At 54.6% G+C, this 21,948-nt stretch overlaps 4 protein-coding genes across 5 annotated transcripts; 2 read left to right on the forward strand and 2 right to left on the reverse strand.

The window, feature by feature from the left end:
* Positions 1 to 3,593: 3,593 nt before the first annotated feature.
* Positions 3,594 to 16,551, forward strand: LOC117644488 (tubulin polyglutamylase TTLL13-like). Its single transcript, XM_034384004.1, has 14 exons — positions 3,594 to 3,651; positions 7,142 to 7,301; positions 7,532 to 7,662; positions 7,766 to 7,922; positions 8,045 to 8,145; positions 8,326 to 8,454; positions 8,527 to 8,752; positions 9,148 to 9,347; positions 9,608 to 9,827; positions 11,377 to 11,694; positions 14,543 to 14,716; positions 15,102 to 15,153; positions 15,695 to 15,868; positions 16,043 to 16,551. Exons 1-14 carry the CDS (start codon positions 3,620 to 3,622, stop codon positions 16,291 to 16,293), a joined length of 2,325 nt encoding a protein of 774 aa, XP_034239895.1. The 5' UTR covers positions 3,594 to 3,619; the 3' UTR covers positions 16,294 to 16,551.
* Positions 16,552 to 16,573: 22 nt separating this feature from the next.
* On the reverse strand, positions 16,574 to 17,951 carry LOC117644492 (ATP synthase subunit d, mitochondrial-like). The gene is made up of 4 exons (XM_034384009.1): positions 17,731 to 17,951; positions 17,169 to 17,334; positions 16,936 to 17,073; positions 16,574 to 16,849 (listed from the first exon to the last, which is right to left on the reverse strand). Exons 1-4 carry the CDS (start codon positions 17,856 to 17,858, stop codon positions 16,730 to 16,732), a joined length of 552 nt encoding a protein of 183 aa, XP_034239900.1. The 5' UTR covers positions 17,859 to 17,951; the 3' UTR covers positions 16,574 to 16,729.
* Positions 17,952 to 18,090: 139 nt separating this feature from the next.
* Positions 18,091 to 20,296, forward strand: LOC117644489 (mitochondrial E3 ubiquitin protein ligase 1). 2 transcript variants are annotated; one of them, XM_034384006.1, is made up of 6 exons: positions 18,091 to 18,379; positions 18,461 to 18,675; positions 18,779 to 18,987; positions 19,068 to 19,240; positions 19,345 to 19,558; positions 19,639 to 20,296. In XM_034384006.1, the coding sequence occupies exons 2-6, from the start codon at positions 18,571 to 18,573 to the stop codon at positions 19,970 to 19,972; spliced, it is 1,035 nt and encodes a 344-aa protein (XP_034239897.1). In that variant the 5' UTR covers positions 18,091 to 18,379; positions 18,461 to 18,570; the 3' UTR covers positions 19,973 to 20,296. The 2 variants fall into 2 exon arrangements, with proteins under 2 accessions (XP_034239897.1, XP_034239896.1); XM_034384005.1 differs by having other exon boundaries at positions 18,526 to 18,675.
* LOC117644490 (cytoplasmic tRNA 2-thiolation protein 1) lies at positions 20,148 to 21,830 on the reverse strand. Its single transcript, XM_034384007.1, has 6 exons — positions 21,688 to 21,830; positions 21,341 to 21,572; positions 21,139 to 21,257; positions 20,874 to 21,062; positions 20,584 to 20,794; positions 20,148 to 20,500 (listed from the first exon to the last, which is right to left on the reverse strand). Exons 1-6 carry the CDS (start codon positions 21,733 to 21,735, stop codon positions 20,280 to 20,282), a joined length of 1,020 nt encoding a protein of 339 aa, XP_034239898.1. The 5' UTR covers positions 21,736 to 21,830; the 3' UTR covers positions 20,148 to 20,279.
* Positions 21,831 to 21,948: the final 118 nt, after the last annotated feature.

Genomic DNA, 21,948 nt, shown 5'->3' on the forward strand with positions numbered 1-21,948 from the left:
CCGGTCGACTTCCCGCACGCCTACTGGGAGGCCAGCGGCGAGGAGGGCGAGGGCGCGGACAGCTGCGTGGACGAGGAGGACGGACTCGAGCACGCCGGCAGTGCGGCGCCGGGCGGGGCCGCCAGTGCACTGGCCAGGGGGGCGGCCGTCCCCGGACACGCCGCCGCCAAGGCCACCTCAAGTAAGCGCGGGGCGGGGACTACCCCGCGCGTCAGGGGCCGCGCCACCCGGCAATACCCCGTGCGCCGCGCGCTGCTGTAGCTTCCCTTGATTACACTGTGTCGTCGTTGGTTTCGCCCTGTAGAAGTGTAAGGCACCTAGCTCGTAGTAACAGTGTACCCGTAGTACAGCACCTGGCTTGCAGGGTCGTCCTGGGTGGCATCCGTCCTCAGCAGAATCCTGCGCCCCTTTAAGTGGCGGTCCACTTCCGGTAAGGACTCCTCCACCCCGACGCCTAGGACCGGTCTGGTCACATCTCGAATGCTTCCCTTAGCTGGGTACAAGGTTTGGATGCGTTATGCGTCCTGCACTTACAGTGAAATTGCTGTATTTTTGTTCGTTCACATTATTTACGGCGCTAGATCACGTGAGAACGGGGTCCCCGATTTCGTTAAAAAAGTTGTCTATCACCCACCATGGAGTGTAAAGACTAAACCCCAGTTCAAAGGATTCCAGTAGATACCCGATCTAAGTTCCTTTGGCCGTCGCCAGCTGAAAGTAGGGAGACCTGGCACCTTAAAAGCATGCATGAAGTAAAGTAGTTACACTTGTTTCCGCCCGGTAGTGCTTTATTAATTGCAAACCGTCTGCAGGTTGTCACTTTGCGCTTGTCCTTCCCCACAGGCCTGCAGCTGCACAGCCGGCCGGCCGAGCCGCCCAGGAGGGCGTCCTTCAGCGTGCTGCCCAAGGTGCAGCAGGCCGCCCCCGCCGCCCCCGCCGCCCCCGCCGCCCCCACCGCCCCCGCCAGCAACGGGCCGGAACGGAGAGCGCCCTGGAAAAAACGCGAGCCGGCGCTGCAGAGCAAGAAGAAGCGACGCCGGCGGCGGAGGTAACGGCAGTACGGCAGTTCATTTATCGATGCGGGCGTGGCAAGGCGGCGTAGCGGCGGTAGTTTGGTTTCTTGCTTGGCCGTCCTGGAAGGCAGAAAGTGCCGCGTGCTTGTAGACGCTTGGCACGGCTTGGCACGGCTTGGCACGGCTTGGCACAGCTTGGCCTAGTGCTGGTTTGCGCAGTGTCCCGCCAGCCCCGCCCGCCAGCCAGACGCAGACGGGCGGACGCGGCGCCTCGGCGCCCGCCAGGACCACCAGGACGGTGCGGGCCGCGCGCGGCCTGGGCCATGGCCTCGGTTTCCGCCGCAAGCCGCACGTGCACGAGGAGGCCGAGGCCGAGGCGTCCGAGGCCGAGGGCGTGGCGGACAGCGGCCCGCTGGCGGCGGCCTCGGCGGCGATGGCCCCGGCTAGTGGTCTGTGCGCCTGGACTAGATCGACGTGAAGGTGGTGGGGCCGAGTCCTGACTGTCACGGTGCACAGACCACAGTGTCCAGCCCGTAGACCCCGGCCCCGTCGACGTGGAGCACTCCGAGGAGGTGGTCCCGGACACCGAGGCCACCCCGGACGCGAAGGCCACCCCTGACGCCAAGGTAGCCCCGGCCGGCGGCAGGATCAAGTCCACGGGACTGCGCTTGTGGCGGAGGTTGTCCTCGTCGCTGGCGAGGGTCAGCTCGCAACCCGTCGCCATGGCCTCGAACACGGCCTCGGAGGTGACGGCGCGGACGCGCTCCGCGGCCAGCCTGGGCGCGGCGAACAGGGAGGACCCCGACCGCGCCGACGGCAAGACGGCCGAGGCCGACCGGCCGCCGGACGCGCTGGCCGACCACGACGACGGCCTCGGCCTGGACAGCAAGACGCTGGTGACCCGCAGCGCCGACAGCAGCATGCCGGGGTCGCTGTACCACTCCACGACCACCAGCCACACGCGGCTCAGCAGCCTGGCCGAGGCCGGAGCCGAGGCCGGCGGCAGGGTGGAGCCCGCGGAGGCCGACGCCGCGGACAGGCGAGTCGAGTGGCTGGTGTGCACGTGTGCAGCACGGGCGGGGACTTGAACGGGAGAGGCGGCGTGGACATGCGACTAGCGTAGACTGGCGTAGGCGGCTGTGCCCAAGTGTGCCTGCCTGCCTGGCGGAGGCGGAGAAGAACGCCTCTCCACCGGCACATCGCGCCCCTCTCATGCAACATGATAAAATGCCCCGCCACCCGGTGCTCCGTGGCACTCCGTGGCTCCGCGGTGCTCCCTGTCGCCCTGGCCGTCAACCCCCGCGCCCCGCGTCGTTCAATATGCCGGGGGCCGTCCACAAATGCTGCCCTGTGCTGCCCCGCCAGGGAGAGGGAGGGAGGAGGCGCTCGACCGCGGAGGCATCGTGACAAAAACTGTTTACCTGTCTGTCTGTCTGTCTGTCTGTCTGTCTGTCTGTCTGTCTGTCTGTCTGTCTGTCTGTCTGTCTGTTCGCATTACCTATGCTGAACGGTTCTATTTTATGGGATATCCATTCTAAACGTTGTACTGGGTAAAAACATTAACGGCAAAAATAATTCTTAAGCTAAATTTTAAATTTTAATTTGCCTTTAGCTCGGGATTTAGTTTACACCTAATTTATCATTTCTTTCCTAGTCTGTAAAGTTCCAGTCGTTTTTTTCGAATGCATTTTTATTGTTGCAATTTTATTTTGGCGCTGTGTGCGAGCGCACATCCAACTGAAGTAGCACTTTCTCATGCTCACACGACGTTGTACGGTGTACTAGTGTGTTGAGCGTGTTTATCGTGACCTCTTAATAATCCGCCACTGCACCGCCACACCGAGCCAGGTGTGCCCCAGTGAATAGGAATCGCAGGAAGTAGTTACGGGCAACGAGCAGGAAGGGCGGGGCCAGGGGGAGGGGAGCGGAGGGGAGGGGGGAGAGGGGGAGAGAGAAGTGAGTTCTCTGTCTCAGCACTCCACCACTGCACGCGGTTTCCCGTGACTTCCACCGGCACCCTCTAGGAGCAGGGCAATAAATAATGATAAGGGGAACAACTGCAAGGGAAAAGAAGTCGCATGCGCATTTCAAATTATTCGGTGCGCTTTCTCGGCTGGAATAGCTGACAAGTTTACAATTAGCGCCTAAAAAGGGGGGAAACTGCACAACAAAAATAACACATTTTTTTTTTCGTGGTTGTGCCACTACGGTTTTGCTCGTCGGGCACGGTAATTTGGGCTCGAGAAAAGCAGCTGCCTGTGCATGCTGCCGACATGCTGACATCCCGTAGCCAAGCCGTAGGCACGCCGTGCCGTGGGCAAAGGCGTAGGCCTAGCAGTGGGAGTCAATGTTCCGCCGACGGACTAGCGGCATGGCGGCCTGGCTTGCCGTCACGCAAACTCCTGGCCGTCGTCTGCCAGCTTGACTTGCCGGCGCGTCGCCTGCCTGGCTGTGGGGCTCACTGTCCGGGCCGTGCCTCGTCTAGACGGCTCGCGCGCAGCCGGCGCAGCCCCGGCAAGGCCTACGGCACGGCCTACGGCAAGGCCTACGGCACGGCCTACGGCACGGCCTACGGCACGGCCTACGCCCCACAGCCCCACGGGTGCATGGACCCCCATCGTGGCAAGCAGGACTTGCGGTGAGTCGATGATGCACTTCCGGAAGCCTAGGGCAGCCTAGGGCGCCGTCAGCCTCGTCAGCCCTCGGGCCCGTCGCACAGTGGGCCAGAAGACCGGTGGCGGCGGCCAAAACTCTAGACGCGTTTTAAGCTCCTGAGTCGGTAAATGGGACTCGAACCGAAGGTGTGACCCCACCAATTGATTTCTCGTTCGGAGAGCAATCCATTGATGGGGTCACACGTTCGGTTCAAGGCCTGTTTAGCGACTCTGTATCTCAAAACATGTCTAGAGTTTTGGCCGCCTCTGGCCCACTGTGCGACGTGGCGGCAAGCTCAACGCCCTGGGCGGCGGCAGGAACTTGAAGAAATTCATGTCGAATTTCGCCGTACCAGACCTTAGCGAAATTTTCTGGTGTTGCTCATTCCGCGTGGTTTGCTCTCATCCTCGAGGAAACGGGCTCACCTCGTTCAACGCTCTGCCGCTCTTCTATTTGAGCGATGACTGTGCCACTGCCGGGTCCCTACAGGGGCGTGCTGGGGGGCCGCCGCGGGGGGCGGGGGGCAGGGGGCGTCGAGGGGCTGAGGGGGCGACAGAGGGCGCTCCTGAGATTGGCTGTCAGAGCCGGGCGTCGCCGATGACACGTGGGGCACGCCGGGCCTGGCCTGGGGCTGGCCTGGGGCTGGCCTGGGCCGCGGGGGCAACGGGCAACCTACCCCACCAAACAACGAGCAACGCCCCTGCCGCCCTCGCCGTCTCCATGGAGTCCACCGCCGAGGCGGTGTAACGAGTTAGGGCCCCCACCCTCCCACACGAGGGTGCTCCCCCTCCCCTCCCCCTCCCCGCCACGCATAGGCGGCGGCCGGCAGAGCGCCGCGCCCCGCCTCACTCGCGGCCGCGGCCCCACGCCCCTCGGTCCGCTGTCCGGCGCCCAGATCGCCCCGCCCAGGTCGCCGAGTCCGTGCTCGCAGTCGCCGCGGCACGTGGTCCCGGGCCACGCTTCCTCCGCCGCCGCTGCGTTTCGAGACCCTCGCCGTCATGCGTCGCCGGGCCCGGTAGTCGTCGCCGTCCCCGCCGTCCCGGTCGACGAGATGGTCGCGGCCTCCGCGGCCTCCCCGGCGCGCTCCGTGCGCCCGGCCCCGGGCTCGCGGCCCGGCAAGGACGCGCCGCGCACGCCGAGCGTGGAGCGCGCCGCGCTGCCGGACACCACCGAGGGCGTCATCGCGGAGCCGCCGCCCGAGCACGACGTGGAGGTCCAGGTCGTCCCGGTCACCGATGTCGTGCCCAGCACCGCGGCCGCCGTCGTCCCGCCAGAGTGAGTGTAGGGTGTCCAGGGTGCGCCGCAGGCGGCCGCGCCATCCGCCTGTCGCGGCCTGCTTCTTGAGGTCACCAGAGTGTAAGGTGTCCAGGTTGCGCTGCAGGCGGCCGCGCCATCCGCCGTCGCGGTCTGCTTGTTTTGGTCGCGCGCTGGAGGACGATGAACAACAGCAGCAGTCTTATGGCCGCCGCGCGACCCCTTCGCGTGCACCATCGCACCACCAGCGCCGCCAAGCCGCGCGACCGTCACACTGCTAAAAGCGGCTAGAGGCCTCCACCGCGGTGCGGCCAGCACGGCCAGCACGGCCAGCAGGGCCGTCTCGGAGTAGTCGGAGTCTAGAGTAGAGCGCACGGAGGGGATGGTGGCCCGGCGTTGTAGTTGCACCAATGTAGGCGTTGCAATTTGGAAGTTGAGATGCTGCTTTACCAGAGTAGGATTCCTCGTAGTGGTACGTTGTTGTGTTTGTACTTTGCACCAGTCGGAGACAGGCGGAGGCTCCTTTGTTGACCGCCTGTAATTTCCGTGTACTCGCGGGTACTGTGCCACGTAGTGTAGTGCCAGTAAGAAGGCATCTGTTGTGGTGTGGTAGTCCGGAAACACCACAAGATTAACGTCCCTTCCCTTCCAATGCCTCTGCGCTGCAGGCTGAGTCCGAGAGACGGTTCCGTCGCTCTGTCCCTCTCGCACTCATGGGTCGTCCCGTATAGGTGAGGGACAGGGCGACGAAAGCGACTCTCGGAATAATCAGTCTGCAGCCCTCGTCGGAAGGTCCACCAAATCGCGTCCCTTATGCAAGTCCCTTCGCTCCCGCCCCGCGCCGCCCCCTCCTCTCCCTCCCCCTCCCCTTGGCGCCTTGCGTGTGGCGCACGCCAGTTTATACCGCCGGGGCATACTATTTCTCATGCTTCGTGTGAGTGTGTTGGTGTGCCTGAGTGCATTTGTGGTGCGCGTGTGCGTGAATGTGTCTTGGTGTTCGCGCGCGCGTGTCTGTGTGTGTGTGTGTGCGCGCGTGGTCGTGAGAGGGCGTGGCTGTAAAGGGGTGAGGGGCAGGGGGTAATGGTGGTGGCAACCAGTGTAGATACGTCCACCGCAGCCAGGTGGTCAGGCGGTCAAGGATAAACTCACCATGCGCTTGGCCTGCATGACGCCGTCAGGCTACGCCAGGCGGGACACGTCTGACACACTGGCTGCCCGCCTTGGCACACGAATAGCGCTGCGTTTTCTAAACTGCAGGCACCCACGCTGGAAAAAAGGTTGTGTTTTTTCGGTGACGTTTCCCTACAATGATACGTTTCGGTGTCATACACGTTGTAGAATAAAGCTGAGACTGCCTCACTGTACTCCACATGAAAAAAAAAATTAAGCCAAAAAATTTAAGCAGAAAAATTTAGCACCGACTCTAAGAAAATGTTGATTTTTCTACGGGAATGGTGAACATGGGAAATCTGTAAAAATGTGCCTAAAAAGTTTGGAACTTCTCTGAGAAAATGATGCTACACTAGATTACAAACAGGGTAAATTTTGTTACCAGTTAGTTCCCAACTTTCATTTATTTTTGCGTGATTGTAAGTGCAGCATTTCCTGGACCGCCCGGACCGCCTAGTTGTCGAGGGCCTTTTCGCCTTTTCGGTTCGGCCGGCGCCTCGTTCGCGTGATGTAGGGTGATGTGCAGCAGGTCAGCCTTGACGTCGACGGGGAGGTTCACTGCTCGGGGGCTCGACGCCGTCCTGCGCGGGGGACCGGGGGACGGAAGGGACCTCGACGGCGAGGGTCTTGACGGCGGCCGGGGCGCGGCGGTGACTGCTTAGCATAACTTACCCGTTCGATGCCTCTGTCTGTGACCGTGTTGCTAGGCCGGCAGGGCGGGGGGAGAAATAAGAGCAGTGGGTGTTCGAACCGCGGCTTACACTAGTTGAACGGCCGGCGTTGCACAGTGGGCCAGAAGGCAGGTAGAGGCATTCAAAATTCCAGATGCGTTTCGAGCTCTAGAATCGCTAAATGGGACTCGAACCGAACGTTTGGCCCCACCAATGGATTGCTCGCCGAACGAGGAATCCATTGATGGGGTCACACGTTCGGTTCGAGTCCTGTTTAGCGACTCTGGAGCTCAAAACGCGTCTAGAGTTTTGACCGCCCCCAACGGCCTTCTGGCGAATCCACTGTGTGACGCCGTGACGCCCTGCCCCTCCCCGCAGGCCGCTGTCGCTGTGCACGGCCAACTGCCGCTACGACGTGGTGCGGCGCGTGGCCAAGAGGTTCGGCATGAAGGACGTGTCCGAGGACGAGCCCTGGAACCTGTACTGGACCGACCTGTCCATCTCGCTGGAGCGGTGCAAGGACATGAAGAGGTTTCAGGTAAACTATTTTTTTTTTGTGAGGCACGCTGCCATGGCCTCGGTCACCCCACTCTGCTTTTCTGCTACATGTGGGTCGAGAGGGCGATGAGTTGAATAATAAAGGCAATGCCCCACGTGGGGCCCAGCCGGCCCTGCCAGGCCCTGCCCCCGCCATCGATTGTGACTCATGTCTCCCCGACGCGGGGTCTTCCCAACGATCTTACAGTGCCGACCCCATTGCCTTTCCAGAAAATAAATCACTTCCCGGGGATGGCGGAGATTTGCAGGAAAGACCTGCTCGCCAGGAACCTCAACAGGATGCTCAGGCTGTTCCCCAAGGACTACAATTTCTTCCCCAAGACGTGGTGCCTGCCTGCAGAGTAAGGACTTCATTCATGACTTCATTCTTTTTTGTACTTTTCATAAGACATATTTAATCATATCCTGGTTTTTAAGAATGCTAAAGACCATTTTTTGCGTTAGTTTGGGCGATTTGAACTCGTACGCTCGCACGAGGCGAAATCGGACGTACATCCTGAAGCCCGACACCGGTTGCCAGGGCAAAGGCATCTATCTGACAAGGAGTGTCCGGGACCTCAAACCGCACACCCGCATGATCTGCCAAGTGTACATAGCAAGGGTGAGTACACCAACTAATGTGGTCAAAATGGTACCCATTTGACCACACCAGTGGTGTGGTACGTTTGGTTTTTCAGTGCTGGCGATTGTACTGCAATGGTTCTGCTTTCTTCTCGCCCACAGCCCTTCCTGGTGGACGGCTTCAAGTTCGACATGCGCGTCTACACGCTGGTGACTTCCTGTGATCCCCTTAGAGTATTTGTCTACAACGATGGCCTAGTCAGGTAATACAGGTTGGTGCTGCTACTGCTGTTCTTTCCAAGCCCAGGGCTCGAAGCCGCCGCCCCGAAATTTTAAACTCTTCACCACCATCATTGGAACGCTACAAGTCTAATATTTATGCTCACGACATTAAAACTGTGTGGCTGGTGCCGCGACTCGAGCTCTGCGACTGGATTCTGCAGGTTCGCGACGAGCTCCTACCACGAGCCCAACAGCCACAACACCGCCAACGTGTTCATGCACCTCACCAACTACGCCGTCAACAAGCACAGCCGGACCTTCATCGTGGACGAGGAGGCGGGCAGCAAAAGGCGAGGACCGGCACCCCGCACTCAAGTTTCTCTTAATTGCGTTACTTAACTGTGTTTTCGTCTGGTCTGCAGAAAAATCTCGACGCTCAACAGGTGGCTGGAGAGCAAGAACTACGACGTGGTGGACATCTGGGCGCGCATCGACGAACTCATCGTGAAGACCCTCATCGCCGCGCTGCCCGTCATCCGCCACAACTACCACGCCTGCTTCCCCGCGCACGACTTCACCTACGCCTGCTTCGAGCTCCTGGGCTTCGACGTGCTGCTCGACCACAAGCTCAAGCCCTACGTCCTGGAGGTGAGCGAAAGTCGTGCCTCGCCATGTTGTGCAATGTAAGCATGGCAGTTACCGGGCCCGAACCGGCATAAGGTCAGTTGTGGTCTAGCCTTTCAAGTCAAGCCAAGGGCCCCGGAGCGCCGTTTGGGTAGGCAACACAACGCACGGCTACGCGGCGTGTTGCCTACGTCCGACTTCGCAGGCGCTAGCAGGTGCCGCGTGGGTAGGCAACCCAGTACGCGGCTGCGCGGCGTGTTGCCTATGTCCGACTTCGCAGGCGCTAGCAGGCACCGCGTTAGCGCCGAGTGGGTAGGCAACCCAACGCGTGCCCGCTCGGCGTGTCGCCTATGTCCGACTTGCCAGGCGCTCCACGCCGACCACTTGTTGACTGGTCTTTCAAAATCCGCTCCCTGCAGGTGAACCACTCGCCCAGCTTCCACACGGACGCGCAGATCGACCGCGAGGTGAAGGAGACGCTGCTCATGGACACCTTCGGCATCCTGAACATGGGCCAGTACGACAAGCGGAAGGTGATGGAGGAGGACCGGCGGCGCGTGCGGGACCGCCTGCTGCAGAGCATCGGCCACAAGGACGGCAGCAACGGCAGCAACGCGGGGTGAGGCGGCCGTCGACGCACCACGTGACACTCTAGACGCGTTTTGAGCTCCAGAGTCGCTAAACAGGACTCGAACCGAACGTGTGACCCCACCAATGGATTCCTCGTTCGGAGAGCAATCCATTGGTGGGGTCACACGTTCGGTTCGAGTCCCATTTAGCTGCTCTGGAGTTCAAATCACGCCTAGAATTTCGGCCGCCTCCACCGGTCTTCTGGCAAATCCACTGTGGCCGTCGTTGAAAGTGCGGCGTTCCTCGCAGGTCCGACAGCAACCTGCTGTCGGAGAACAACCCCTGGAAGGCGCAGTTCGACTGGGAGGACAGCAACATGGGCAACTTCCGGCGGGTGTACCCGTTGGCGGAGGGCCAGCCCGACAAGTACGAGGCCTTCTTCAACCAGAACCAGAGCTCGCTGTTCCAGGAGACGGCCGCGTCGCGCGCGCGCGAGGAGGCCAGCAGGCAGCAGCGCGACCTGCACGAGGTGAGGGAGCGCCGCCACGCCGCCACGCAAGCGGTCGTTTCCGTCGCTCTGTCTCTGTCGCACTTACAGAACATCCTGTATAGGTGCGAGAGAGACAGAGCGACAGTGTCGAAACGGTGGCCAATCTAATCCTGCCTACAAGACCACAACTTCCTTGCCGAGATGTTGCCTCGTCGGCAGGCTGAGGTCGGCCACCCTTTGAACGCATACTGGAAATATTTGGCTTCTTGGCAACACCGGGGTGAGGAAAAGACACCTTCAACTCGCCCTCGAACTCAACTGGGCATCGGTTTGCCTGGTTTGGTGGCGCCTATTTCTCTGCAGACTGATCCCGAGAGTCGTTTTCGTCGCTCTGCGTCTCTCGCGTTCATGAGGCGTCCCGCATAGGTGCGTCAGAGACAGAGCGACGAGAACGACTCCCGGAATCAGTCTGCTGGTACTGAGTTGGGGTAAGCTAGGGCTGGTTCGCACTGTGTGACGTCATTCTTGGACACGGCGACGGCGTGGCGGCCGCAGGGGCACCGGCCGGACCAGAAAGGAGCTGTCGAGCTGGCCGAGGCCAAGAAGCAGGGCACCAAGCAGATACACCTGTGCCAGGTGGGCCCTGCTGACCCGGCGGGGGTGAACAAGGCTTACCCTGCATCTGATTCGCACACAGTGCTGCCATATGAGTGGTCCAAAATTCCCACGATGCACCAGTGTCGAACGGGTTGCCTACGTCAGTCTGCCAACAAGGCAGTGCTAGCCGCGGGGGGGGGGGGGGGGAACTCTTACGGAGCGCCTGGCGACGCTGTGCGAGAGAGACGGATAGCGCCTACCAGATGCTGTAGGGCCAACCGCTGCAACCCAAACGCGTCTGCCGGACGCAGTGCTGCCACCTGTCAGTCAAATGCTCTGCCGTGCCGTCCAGGCCAGCTCTAGTCCCCGAACGAGCCGCCTCACACCACAAGCGATCGGTGGTCGCGTGGGCAAAGGCGTCGCACGGATTGGGAGGGAGTTGACGGAATCGGGTTCGACACCCGCTTGGGTGAAAAGTTTTTCGCCGCCACCTTTCCCAGTTGGTAGCACTGAATGTGGAGTTTAATGTTTCAAGTTGGCACTACAGTATTTGGTAGGCGCTGTCTGTCTCTCTCTCACACCGTCCAGAAAAACAGCACTAAGTTCCCCCCCGCGGTGCTAGCTGGGCTTTGCTCTCGGGAACTTGTCTGCGAGGCAGGCTGGGGTTCGGGACCTTTTCGACACCGTTGCATCGTGGCACAGTGGGCCGGAAGACCGGCGCAGGCGGCCAAAATTCCAGACGCGTTTTGAGCTCCAGAGTCGCTTAATGGGAATCGAACCGAATGTGTGACTCCACCAATGGATTCCTTGTTCGGAGAGCAATCCATTGGGGGGGGGGGGGGGTCACACATTCGGTTCGAGTCCTATTTAGCGACTCTGGAGCTCAAAACGCGTCCGGGATTTTTGCCGGCTCCTCCGGTCTCCTAGCCCACTGTGCGTGGGGGTTTTCGCAGCACTGTTGGCACGCGTGGTGGTCCTGGCGGTGTTGCAGGTGAAGCAGAAGGAGGAGGAGGCGCGGCGCTCCATGACGCTGGCCCGCCGCAAGGAGTACGAGCGGCTGCGGCCAGAGTCCCCCAACACGATGGGCACGATGGGCGCGCCCACCACCGTGGCGCAGCTCAGGAGGAACAGGGCCTCCAGGACCAAGCGCGGCGCGGCGCAGGCGCAGGGCACGGCCAAGCGACCCGCCGCCAAGTGCGTGCTCAGCTCCTTCCTGCCCGAGGCCATCTCCGAGTGCGAGGAGTCCGTGAGGGCGGCGGCGCTGCAGGAGCGCAGCCAGCTCGTGCAGAGCAAGGGCATCGTGCAGCTGGTGAGTGAGGCGGCTTGTGAGGCGGCGCACAGTGGGCCAGAAGACCGGTGGAGGCGGCCAAAACTCTTGACGCGTTTTGAGCTCCATAGTCGCTGAATGGGACTCTAACCGAAAGTGTGACCCCACCAATGGGTTGCTCTCCAGACGAGGAATCCATTGGTGGAGTCACACGTTCGGTTCGAGTCCCATTCAGTGACCCTGGAGGGGTGTACATCGTTTGTCCGACCGACGTTTGTCCGACCTGCCGAAATTTGTCCGACCTCCTTTTCCCTTAAATTTTTGTCCGACCGACGTTTGTCCGATCGACGTTTGTCCGATCACTTTTCAGGGAAGAGGGAGGGGGAGAGTGGAAATATTCCACGACGTCAGTGACTGATTGGTCGTCAGGATGGACAAGTAAAATCAACACTATAAAGAAAATTTCAGCGAAAGAGGGCACCCCGGCGAACCGGCCCTCTTCCCCGCTGGCTTGGTGAGCCAGTGGTTCCCCCATCTCATCACAGGAGCAACCTCAGAGTTAAACCGCAGTGGCCCCGTCATTGGTCACGTCATCTGTGATGTGGAGGAGTCCTCTCATAGTAGGCCAGGCTGCCACCTTTCCCAGTAGTCGGGTTTCGTTCCCGGCCCCCTTCCCACTCAGGGGCCATGCTACTGGTACTCAGGAGTCTGCGTCACCCTGCCCAGCAGCGGAACCACTGGGCTATGAGAGGCACACTGGACGCCGGCCGATTTTGTATACTTGAACCGCCTTCTTGCGATGCAAGCTTGGTCAAAATATTCGATATCGTACTAGGTATCGAACCCCGGACCCCGCAGCTGGGAACCGACGCCTCTGCGCTCTCGGCCACCGAGGCCCATGTGTGACGCTGTGCGAAGGGGAGCTTTTGAAGCCGCTGGTCCGAACCGTATAGTCAGACAAAAAGAGCGGGACGCAGGTATTCGATCGCTCGATCCGCGTGTAGGATTGAAACATCTCTACACGTTCGGCCACCGCGGCTCACCGGGGGACCCGAGTGGCGCGACGGATCCAAACCGGATCGGAAAGTCACTCCCAAAATGTAAAGAATTGTCGGGAGTCGAACCCTAGCCCCTGCAGGTGCGGGTCGACGCCTCTGCGCGCTCAGCCGCCACTGATTCTGGAAAGTGAGTCACATAGGGTCCCACTGCTGGCTCCACACTGTGGCATCCCGAGGAAATCATGATCACGCGCAGGGGCTAGGGTTCGACTCCCAGCAATTCTTGACATTATAATGTCAATATATATAGGAGTGGCTTTTCCGAAGTGGTTTGGACCCGTTGCGCCACACCGCTCCCCCGGTGAGCCGCGGTGGCCGAACGTGTCGAGATGTTTCAATCCTACACGCGGATCGAGCGATCGTATACCAGCATTCCACTCTTTTTGTCTGACTACACGGTTCGGACCAGCGGCTTCAAAGGCTCTCCTTCGCACAACGTCACCCATGGGCCGTGGTGGCCGAGAGCGCAGAGGCGTCAGTTCCTGCGGGATCGGGGGTTCAATACCCAGTACAGTAGTGAATATTTTGACCAAAGCTTGCATCGCTAGCTAGGGTTCGACTCCCAACAATTCTTTACATTTTGGGAGTGGCTTTCCGATCCGGTTTGGATCCGTCGCGCCACTCGGCTCCCCCGGTGAGCCGCGGTGGCCGAACGTGTAGAGATGTTTCAATCCTACACGCGGATCGAGCGATCGAATACCTGCGTCCCGCTCTTTTTGTCTGACTATACGGTTCGGACCAGCGGCTTCAAAGGCTCCCCTTCGCACAGCGTCACACATGGGCCTCGGTGGCCGAGAGCGCAGAGGCGTCGGTTCCCAACTGCGGGGTCCGGGGTTCGATACCTAGTACGTTATCGAATATTTTGACCAAGCTTGCATCGCAAGAAGGCGGTTCAAGTATACAAAATCGGCCGGCGTCCAGTGTGCCTCTCATAGCCCAGTGGTTCCGCTGCTGGGCAGGGTGACGCAGACTCCTGAGTACCAGTAGCATGGCCCCTGAGTGGGAAGGGGGCCGGGAACGAAACCCGACTACTGGGAAAGGTGGCAGCCTGGCCTACTATGAGAGGACTCCTCCACATCACAGATGACGTGACCAATGACGGGGCCACTGCGGTTTAACTCTGAGGTTGCTCCTGTGATGAGATGGGGGAACCACTGGCTCACCAAGCCAGCGGGGAAGAGGGCCGGTTCGCCGGGGTGCCCTCTTTCGCTGAAATTTTCCTTATAGTGTTGATTTTACTTCTGTTACTCTGAATACATTTTGTGTTAAAATGTCTTTGGATTGTCCTGCATGCAGTCTTGATTGACATAGAGAGTGAGCCGCGGGTGTTTAGATCAATTGAGCGCCGAGTTGCTCTCTAGCTGCAGCCTGACCGAGTGGCGGTGTAAGTGGGTCGGACAAAACGGAGGTCGGACAAAATTTTCAGCCGATTCACGGGCAAGTGAAATTTGGACAGGTCGTACAAAGGTCGGACAAACGATGTGCACCGTGGCCGCCCCCTTTGTCCATCCTGACGACCAATCTGTCACTGACGTCGTGGAATATTTCTACTCTTCCCCTCCCTCTTTCCTGAAAAGTGATCGGACAAACGTCGGTCGGACAAACGTCGGTCGGACAAACGTCGATCGGACAAAAATTTAAGGGCAAAGGAGGTCGGACAAATTTTGGCAGGTCGGACAAACGTCGGTCGGACAAACGATGTACACCGCCTGGAGCTCAAAACACGTCTAGAATTTAGGCAGCCTCCGCCGGTCTTCTGGTCCTCTGTAGGGGTGTGAGAGAGACGGAACGACGAAAACGTGCTTACATCGCTCGCACGAAAATCCTTGCAGATCTACCAGATGCTCAAGGAGAACAAGAGCCTGTGCGCCGAGGACTTGCGGAAGTACGCCGCCCTGAACGCGGAGGCCATGCCGGCGTCCACGGCGGCGTCCACGGCGGGGGCGCGCAAGGACGAGGACCCCCACCGCCTGCCCTCGCTGCTCACGCTCATCCAGAAGACCACGGTCAGTGCCTAGCTAGTGGGGATCTTCACTCTGTCTCTCTCGCTCCTCACCGCGATGCCCTGCAAGAGCGACAGAGACAGAGCGACGAAACGATCCTTCGGAATGAGGCGAACGCCCCGTTCACCCCCACAGTGGATTTGCCAGAAGACCGGTGGAGGCGGACAAAATCCCGGACGCATTTTGAGCTCCAGAGTCGCTAAGTGGGACTCGAACCGAACGTGTGACCCCACCAACAGATAGCTCTCTAAACGAGAAATCCATTGATGGGGTCACACGCTCGGTTCGAGCCCTGCTTAGCGACTCTGGAGCTCAAAAACGCGTCTGGAGTTTTGGCCGCCTCCACCTGTCTTCTGATCCACTGTGAACCCTGTCGGTCCCGTCACAGGGACAAGCGCATGCCGAGATCAACCGCGGCAAGGGCGTCCTGGACCCGTACGGTGAGTCAAGTCGTCCGGAGCGCACCGCTGTACAGTGTACCCTCACGTTGTGTTGTCGGTGTAGTTGCCTCACCCTGCTTCATAGTTCTGTGACTGTAACGCTTCTACTTTGGCCGCAGTGATTCTGTAGAGGCGTCAAGTCTTCCCGAAGAGGATCAGTGCCGGCGCAGCTTGCCTCGCGCCTCGCGGCCCCAACTCGGCCGCTCCACCTCTTGTATTTTGTTTCAAGTTTTGGGTGTGAAAGAGTTGATAGTTCCGTAGGCGGCGTCTACTAGACACTAGACGCCCTATTTGGTGTATGCTTTCCGTAGTGTATGTTTGGTTCAATAAAGAATCGGGCTCCTTTAGTGGACTTGAACTGAAGGTGGACTTCCCTCCAGATCGTAGAAAAGCAAATGGCTAAATAAAATCCCACGTAGTGTCGCTGCTAGTCCGGACCCCCGACGGACCTTTCAATAAGCAAGAGGTAAAGAGAAACTTGAGTCCTAACGTGTAGAAGAGGTCATCTGTGCTCACCCCACTCCTGCCTTCGTCTTTGCAGAGACGCTGGTGACCGGCCTGTGTGGCCCGTGCCTCATAGCGCCGGGGCCCGGAGGCGACCCCGCACCCGCTGCAGCCGCCACCCAGCAAGGCCTGCCCCTGCCCCCCACCGCTGCCCCTGCATCTGTGCCCCTGCCCCCGCGCCCAGCGCACTGCCCTAGAACGACGGTGTCGGGTGAGTCGATTTCACCAGTGGCGTGCACAGAAATTTTTTGAGCAGCCATGCTTGATGTCTACCTTTCAAGCGGCTGGCTAGTACGATAAAGAGGGGGTCCTATACCCCCCCCCTTTCCCCCTTGCAAACGCTACTGAATTAAACTGAATTTTTTTGTGTTCTTTATTTTTGCAGGGTTGGGGATGACTTGCGGAGAGGCCCCCTTCTGGGTGCGGCCAGGGCTGCGGACAGACTTGTGGGGCTCCAACTACGTGCACATCTCCCCGCAGTGCGGCCCGCACCCCGTGTCCGTCTCGTCAGTCTCGTCCCACCAGCCCGTCGCGCCCAGGATCACCCGCTCCACGCTGGGAAGGCTCGTCTCCACCTCCTTCAAGCTGCACAACCTCGAAAAGCGGCACGCCAAGCCCCAGGCCCAACACCTCTGACTTGGGCCCAAATTCTGAGCCATTGTCAGGCTTGTCATCAAGCGTCGCCATTTTACATTGTCCCCTCTCTAAACTGACAGCACTGTCATGATTCAGACCACTTCATCCTCATCCAATGTGCCTGATAGTTTGAAAGTCTGTCTATTTGCCTTCTAACATTGCCTTTGTATGTATGTGAACTGTGACCAAGTTTTAAACATTGTGTGATAAAATTAAAGCCTGTGAAAATTTAGAAATAAACTTGTACCATAAGAGGAATACGTAAGAGAACAGTCTCACATAAGCGCCATATACATTTATTTCATTCAAACTGCCTAGAGGTAGACAGCTTGCAATAACAGGTTCACAATAGCAACTAATTACAGATAAAATCCAAGATGGTTGTAAAAGATGTCTAGGTACAGAAATCCCTGATTTGGAACATTTAATTGAAAATTTAACCCTGTGGCCTCTCAGCAGGGAGTCCCTTGTCCTTGCGGTCAATGTAAATACGCCATGCCCTGTTGGTCTCCTGATCGTCATGAGGAGTAGGAGTCGGATAAGCGACGTTGACACCCTGGAAGAAAATAGACCATGATAGCAAACAAGCAGAGGGGATTTTACAATTTGGGTTTTCCCCGCGTGTTCTAAAACGAAACTTACACATTTGGGGTCGGTTTGAATAGCCTCCTGGATTGTCATCTTCTCAGATGGCATCAACAACTCCAGTTGGGCAAGTTTATCTTCCAGCTTCTTGATAGTAGCCTTGCCGTCCTCCCTTGCCTTGGTAACTTTAGAAGCCTACAAAGAGAGAGAATAACAGAAGGAAAATAAGACACAACTTAAAACATTGAAAATCAGCACTTTAATTTTGAATAGACGATTGAAACACTAACCATTTCCTGCTCCTTCGCATTGATCGCATCGTCTACATTGCTCTTGGGGTAGGGGATCTGGATGGCCTCGTACTTCTGCTTGATAGAGTCCACAAAAGCAGCTGGGATCTTGTTCTTGTATGCGGTCCAGTCAATTGCTGGTGGCTTCTCAGGAAGTGCCGCAACCCTGAAAATCGGAGAGAGACATCAATCTTAAGTCTAGGGGAGTTCCATCGACTAGATCCAAATCTCATGCCACAATAGAAAACCAAAGGAAGACATAATGAAAGCAATGAAAAATATGCAGAAAAACAAAAAGGTTGTTTCAAAGAACAACAAAGGCGAAAGGTAAAAACTAGATATCAGATGGATTTGCAAGGTTGGAAATAACAGAGACCATAACCTAAAAGAACATGAAAAGAGGTGTCACTTGGCGTGTGACAAGTGGCATGGAATCAAAGTACCGCCAAAAGAAAAAGGCAACCGTCGTGAAAATCGTAAAGAAAATATAGTGACTGAGAAAGCAAACGTGAAAATGAGAATGGCTGGCATGAGAACAAGACGACTTCGCAGACGACCTTACCTTCTAATGAAGGTTTCGTGGGCCTTCCTGATCTTGGCGAGCTTTGCAAGCTGTTCCTCCTCTTTGGTGGGGAACCGTTCGAGGATGGAAGCCCAGTTGACTTTAGCTCCTGCGAATCGTTTTGCCATCTTGGACTACGGTGGACCGCAAGTTCACTTGAAAATGAAGAGACGACCGACGACTCCACTCCGTCTGGCCCCGGAGGTCATATGGCTGGGATCGTGCGAGTAGTGCCAGTATAGTGCGTGTAGTGCGGTCAGATTGGTTTATTTCAGGCTTCATTTAGAAAAGGAATCTTTGAAATCGAATTTCTGGAGAAACGCTTTATTCCTTTCAGCATTCTTGAGCTCAAATTCTTGAATTTGCCATTGTGAATGTCCTACAAAATATAAGATTTATGTTGGCTGCCTCCCAATAATGACTCACTGCACTGAACAGTATTTGCAGACATGGTGGCATTTCATTATCCTTTCAAAAATCAACCTCTGAACTTTAATTTTAATGCCTTTTACGTTCAGACATGGATGTAACTTGCCGAATTTAGCGTACATCTGAGTATCAATGACCTTAATTTTTCCAATTAAGTTTTAAAACGCGTTTGCTCACTGTGTGTATAAAAAGTCAATGGACTAACTCAGCACTGAGACAGGTTAGTTTCAAGTAAAAATAATATGTTTTAACTTAGTTTACATGGAATGTCACCCATTAAAACTGTTTTCTTTACATTCAGACATGTTATAAGTTTTATTATTTTGCTTAAGCCAATGTTGAGAATACAACACTGCTTGATTTTAGGTGCAGCATTGCTGACACATTCAGTGTACGACTCAATTTGTTACAATGGATTACTTTATTGAGGGTCTTGCACTGGGCTTCGACGCAATTGCATTTGGATTAGTCTACCACTCATACAGATTCAAAAAGTCCGCCATCAAGTCAATCGAAGTAAGTAGCCTGGTGTAATAGCTTACCAATTGTTATTTCATATTTTTTCTTCAAAGAATCTACAATAGTCAGCCTAATCCCTCTTCTTTTTGCTTTCCCACAGAATGTCCAGTTCGTTGAGGTTGATCAGAAACTCGTTGATCATGTTGCCAGTGAACCTAGCAAGAAGTTAGATTATGTTGTTGTACGAGGCAAAGTGATAGCTTTAAGTAGTCCAATACGCAGTATTAATGCATGGAATACCTATGGTGTTGTCCAGAAGTTAACCACCAGAGAACACCTAGTTACTCGACACAATTTTGTTGGATTTTGGTATAATTTGTTCATCCTTCGTTTTCAGATTCTCAGTCATTAACATATGATGGTTGCTACAAATTTTTCTTTTTATTTAGGAGTGAACGTGAAAGAACTATCCAAGAGGTTTACAATTCAATTCCATTTGCTCTCCGGAGTGGAAGTGTTGATATTGAGGTAGCAGATGCCCTCTCTGCCCATTGCTTAGACCTTGAAACAATTTCTGATGTGTATGAGCCGATTTCAATAAGTTTATGGGACTATATTTGGGGTATGTCTGACTACTTTATTCAGGTTACTTACTCCTAGAATTTTTTTATGCATCTATGAGTTGCTACATGTTACCATACTTTTATTTTATGTTTTCTGTTAAAGGTTTTTTTACTGGTATTAGACCACAAGGGTTGCAGAAGACAGAGGAAATGGTAAGAGAGGGTGTTCTTCTTACCGGTATTGGAGAACTTGCCCTATCAGAAGACAAGGCTACATTGAGATTACAGCCCTCTCAAGATGGGTTACCATTCTTTCTGACATCCCTGCCCCTTAATACTCTCACAAAGAGACTGGAAGGTGAAAAACAGACTCTAAAGTAAGTTTGATTTTTCTAGTTGTGATACTGTATTTCATTTTAAAGCAAAGTAAAAGATCAATTTTAAACCTCTGTTACAGGTATTTGAGTATTGTTTTTGGAATCATAGGTGTAGGAATAATGGGTATGATGGCACATCGCTGGTATAGAAATAGGTTGGCTAAAAAATTAGAAGAGGAAGAGCACCTCAGGTTGGAAAAGGCTCGTAAGGAAAGAAGGCAACGAGCTCGATCTAACAACCATGAATATTCAGACAATGAACTCTGTGTCGTGTGTAGAGAGAATCCCAAGGAAATTATACTCCTTCCCTGTGGTCATGTGTGCATATGTGAGGACTGCAGTAATGATGTTACTAATCTCTGTCCCGTATGTCGAGCTGAAATTCTATCTCGAAACCCTGCATACATTTCTTAAATCTGGGTCTTGTTGATTGTTTTAAAATGTTATCTTTTGATTGAGGAACCAAACTATTTGAGCTCTTAGAGAAATGAGAGAAATGTTTAGATTCCTTCAAATTTTAATTATGTTGCACCCTTATTTTTAAAAGATTCTTTATGGGGTTTTATACTATTAATCTACATAGGCAGTGGCGGATTTAGGATTTATTTGACTTATCTTTTTATAATCCAGTTTGTTTTTTGTTTGTAAAATGTGTCAGTTGTATGTAGATAAAGTTACACCTTCAATTGCCAATAAAAAAATCATCTTCAGCATGTTAAAACTAAAAATCACAGATAACTTTTTCTTTTTTCTCAGCATCTTGTTGATCCCGTGCACGATTGGCCAAGCTTGACTTCCCAATTCCAAGTTTAGGTAAACCGCGATTAAGTCCTTCTAAAAGAACACAGGCTTTGCAGAGCTCTTGAGATGATACAGATCCACACCTTGAGCATTGAGTACGAACTGGTAATTTAACATTGTCCTTCACTTGCAGACTTTCACCTGAGGCCAAAATAACAAACTTTCTCTATAATGAGATGTAACTGGGAGTTAAAGAGGAAATTATCATTATTAAATGTATGTACCTGAGTGGATAATGTCCATTATCACAGAAGGACGAATCTTCTCTAGATCCTTGAGAAATGCTCTTGCATGACCTCTGTATGCGTTTGGAGCAAATACACACTCTGTGCTGAAGTAGACAAGTCTCTTAAAATAGGCATACATCACTATTTCTTTTTCATAAGTGTACTTCAATGGCTTTACTCGAGGTATTGTGCCTTCGGTCTCACTTTCCTGAGAACAGAAAAGTCCATTTCCAGTGACAGTTTCAGAGAACAACAAAAGCAAACGAACTCTTTAATGTTATACATACTGTAATTATGGATGTGCATCGCTGCAGGCGAGCAATATCACCTCGGAGAATATTCATCAAAACAGTTTCAGCTAAATCATCAGCATTGTGCCCTGTTGCAACACAATTCACTCCAAGCTGTGTTGCACCCTTATCCAGTGCCTGTCTTCTGAATACACCACAAAAAGTGCAGTTATTTTTCCTCCCAATCTATACAAGAGACAAACACATTATTAAACTGTTCAAATTTTTAATTATTAGATAAAATAACCTGAGACGAAATTACCTGAGCAACTATGGCATCCATGGTCCATCCAAACAATTCCTCATAAGAGAGAATCTTCAGGGGCATTTGGTAGTCATCTCTATTCTGTTTGACAGTTTCCAAACTATCGTCTCTGTAACCTGTTGATGTCAAACAGTAAAGTTAGTGCTCGATTTAAAAAACTGTGTCAACACAATACACTATGAAAAGGGCAATTTTATACCTGTAATGCCTTCATCAATTGAGAGTAGAACTAAATTCAACCCATAGTCATGCCTCTCGTTGAGCACTTTCAAGACATATGCTAGCACTGTTGAGTCTTTGCCGCCAGATGCAGCTACAGCAACAGTGTCGCCTCTCTTGAAAAGATTTCCGCTGATTATGGTGCTGTGGACCTCAGTTTCAAATGCCCAGAAGAAGCAGTCCTTACATAGAGCATCTCCTGTTTTGGGGCGCTGAAAGAAAGCACAGGAGAATGGTTGGGCGTCACAACTCAAGCCTTCAAACCTAGCAATAAGCCGATAAACATAATAAAAAGCATAAAAGCAGAAACAACCTTAATTTGGTTACCTTCAATATAGCATTTTTACCACACTTCGAGCTACAGAGAACTGGCATGGTGCAGAACAAAAATATCCAAATCTTTTCTTAACGTCTCTGGAGTTAAAAAGCAATGACACTGTCAGGCAAATATGTAAAAAAACATCACATTTGATGTTTATGTCATTTCAACACATGGCTTCGGCAGCAAAAATGAATCACAGTCCTGTGGTGTGAATAGTGACTCTCTTCGCACGGCACGTATTTGCTTTTGTTTACTTCTTCAGCCCA

Source organism: Thrips palmi, unplaced genomic scaffold, assembly GCF_012932325.1.
Source record: "Thrips palmi isolate BJ-2018 unplaced genomic scaffold, TpBJ-2018v1 HiC_scaffold_18, whole genome shotgun sequence".
NCBI classification, from domain to species: domain Eukaryota; kingdom Metazoa; phylum Arthropoda; class Insecta; order Thysanoptera; family Thripidae; genus Thrips; species Thrips palmi.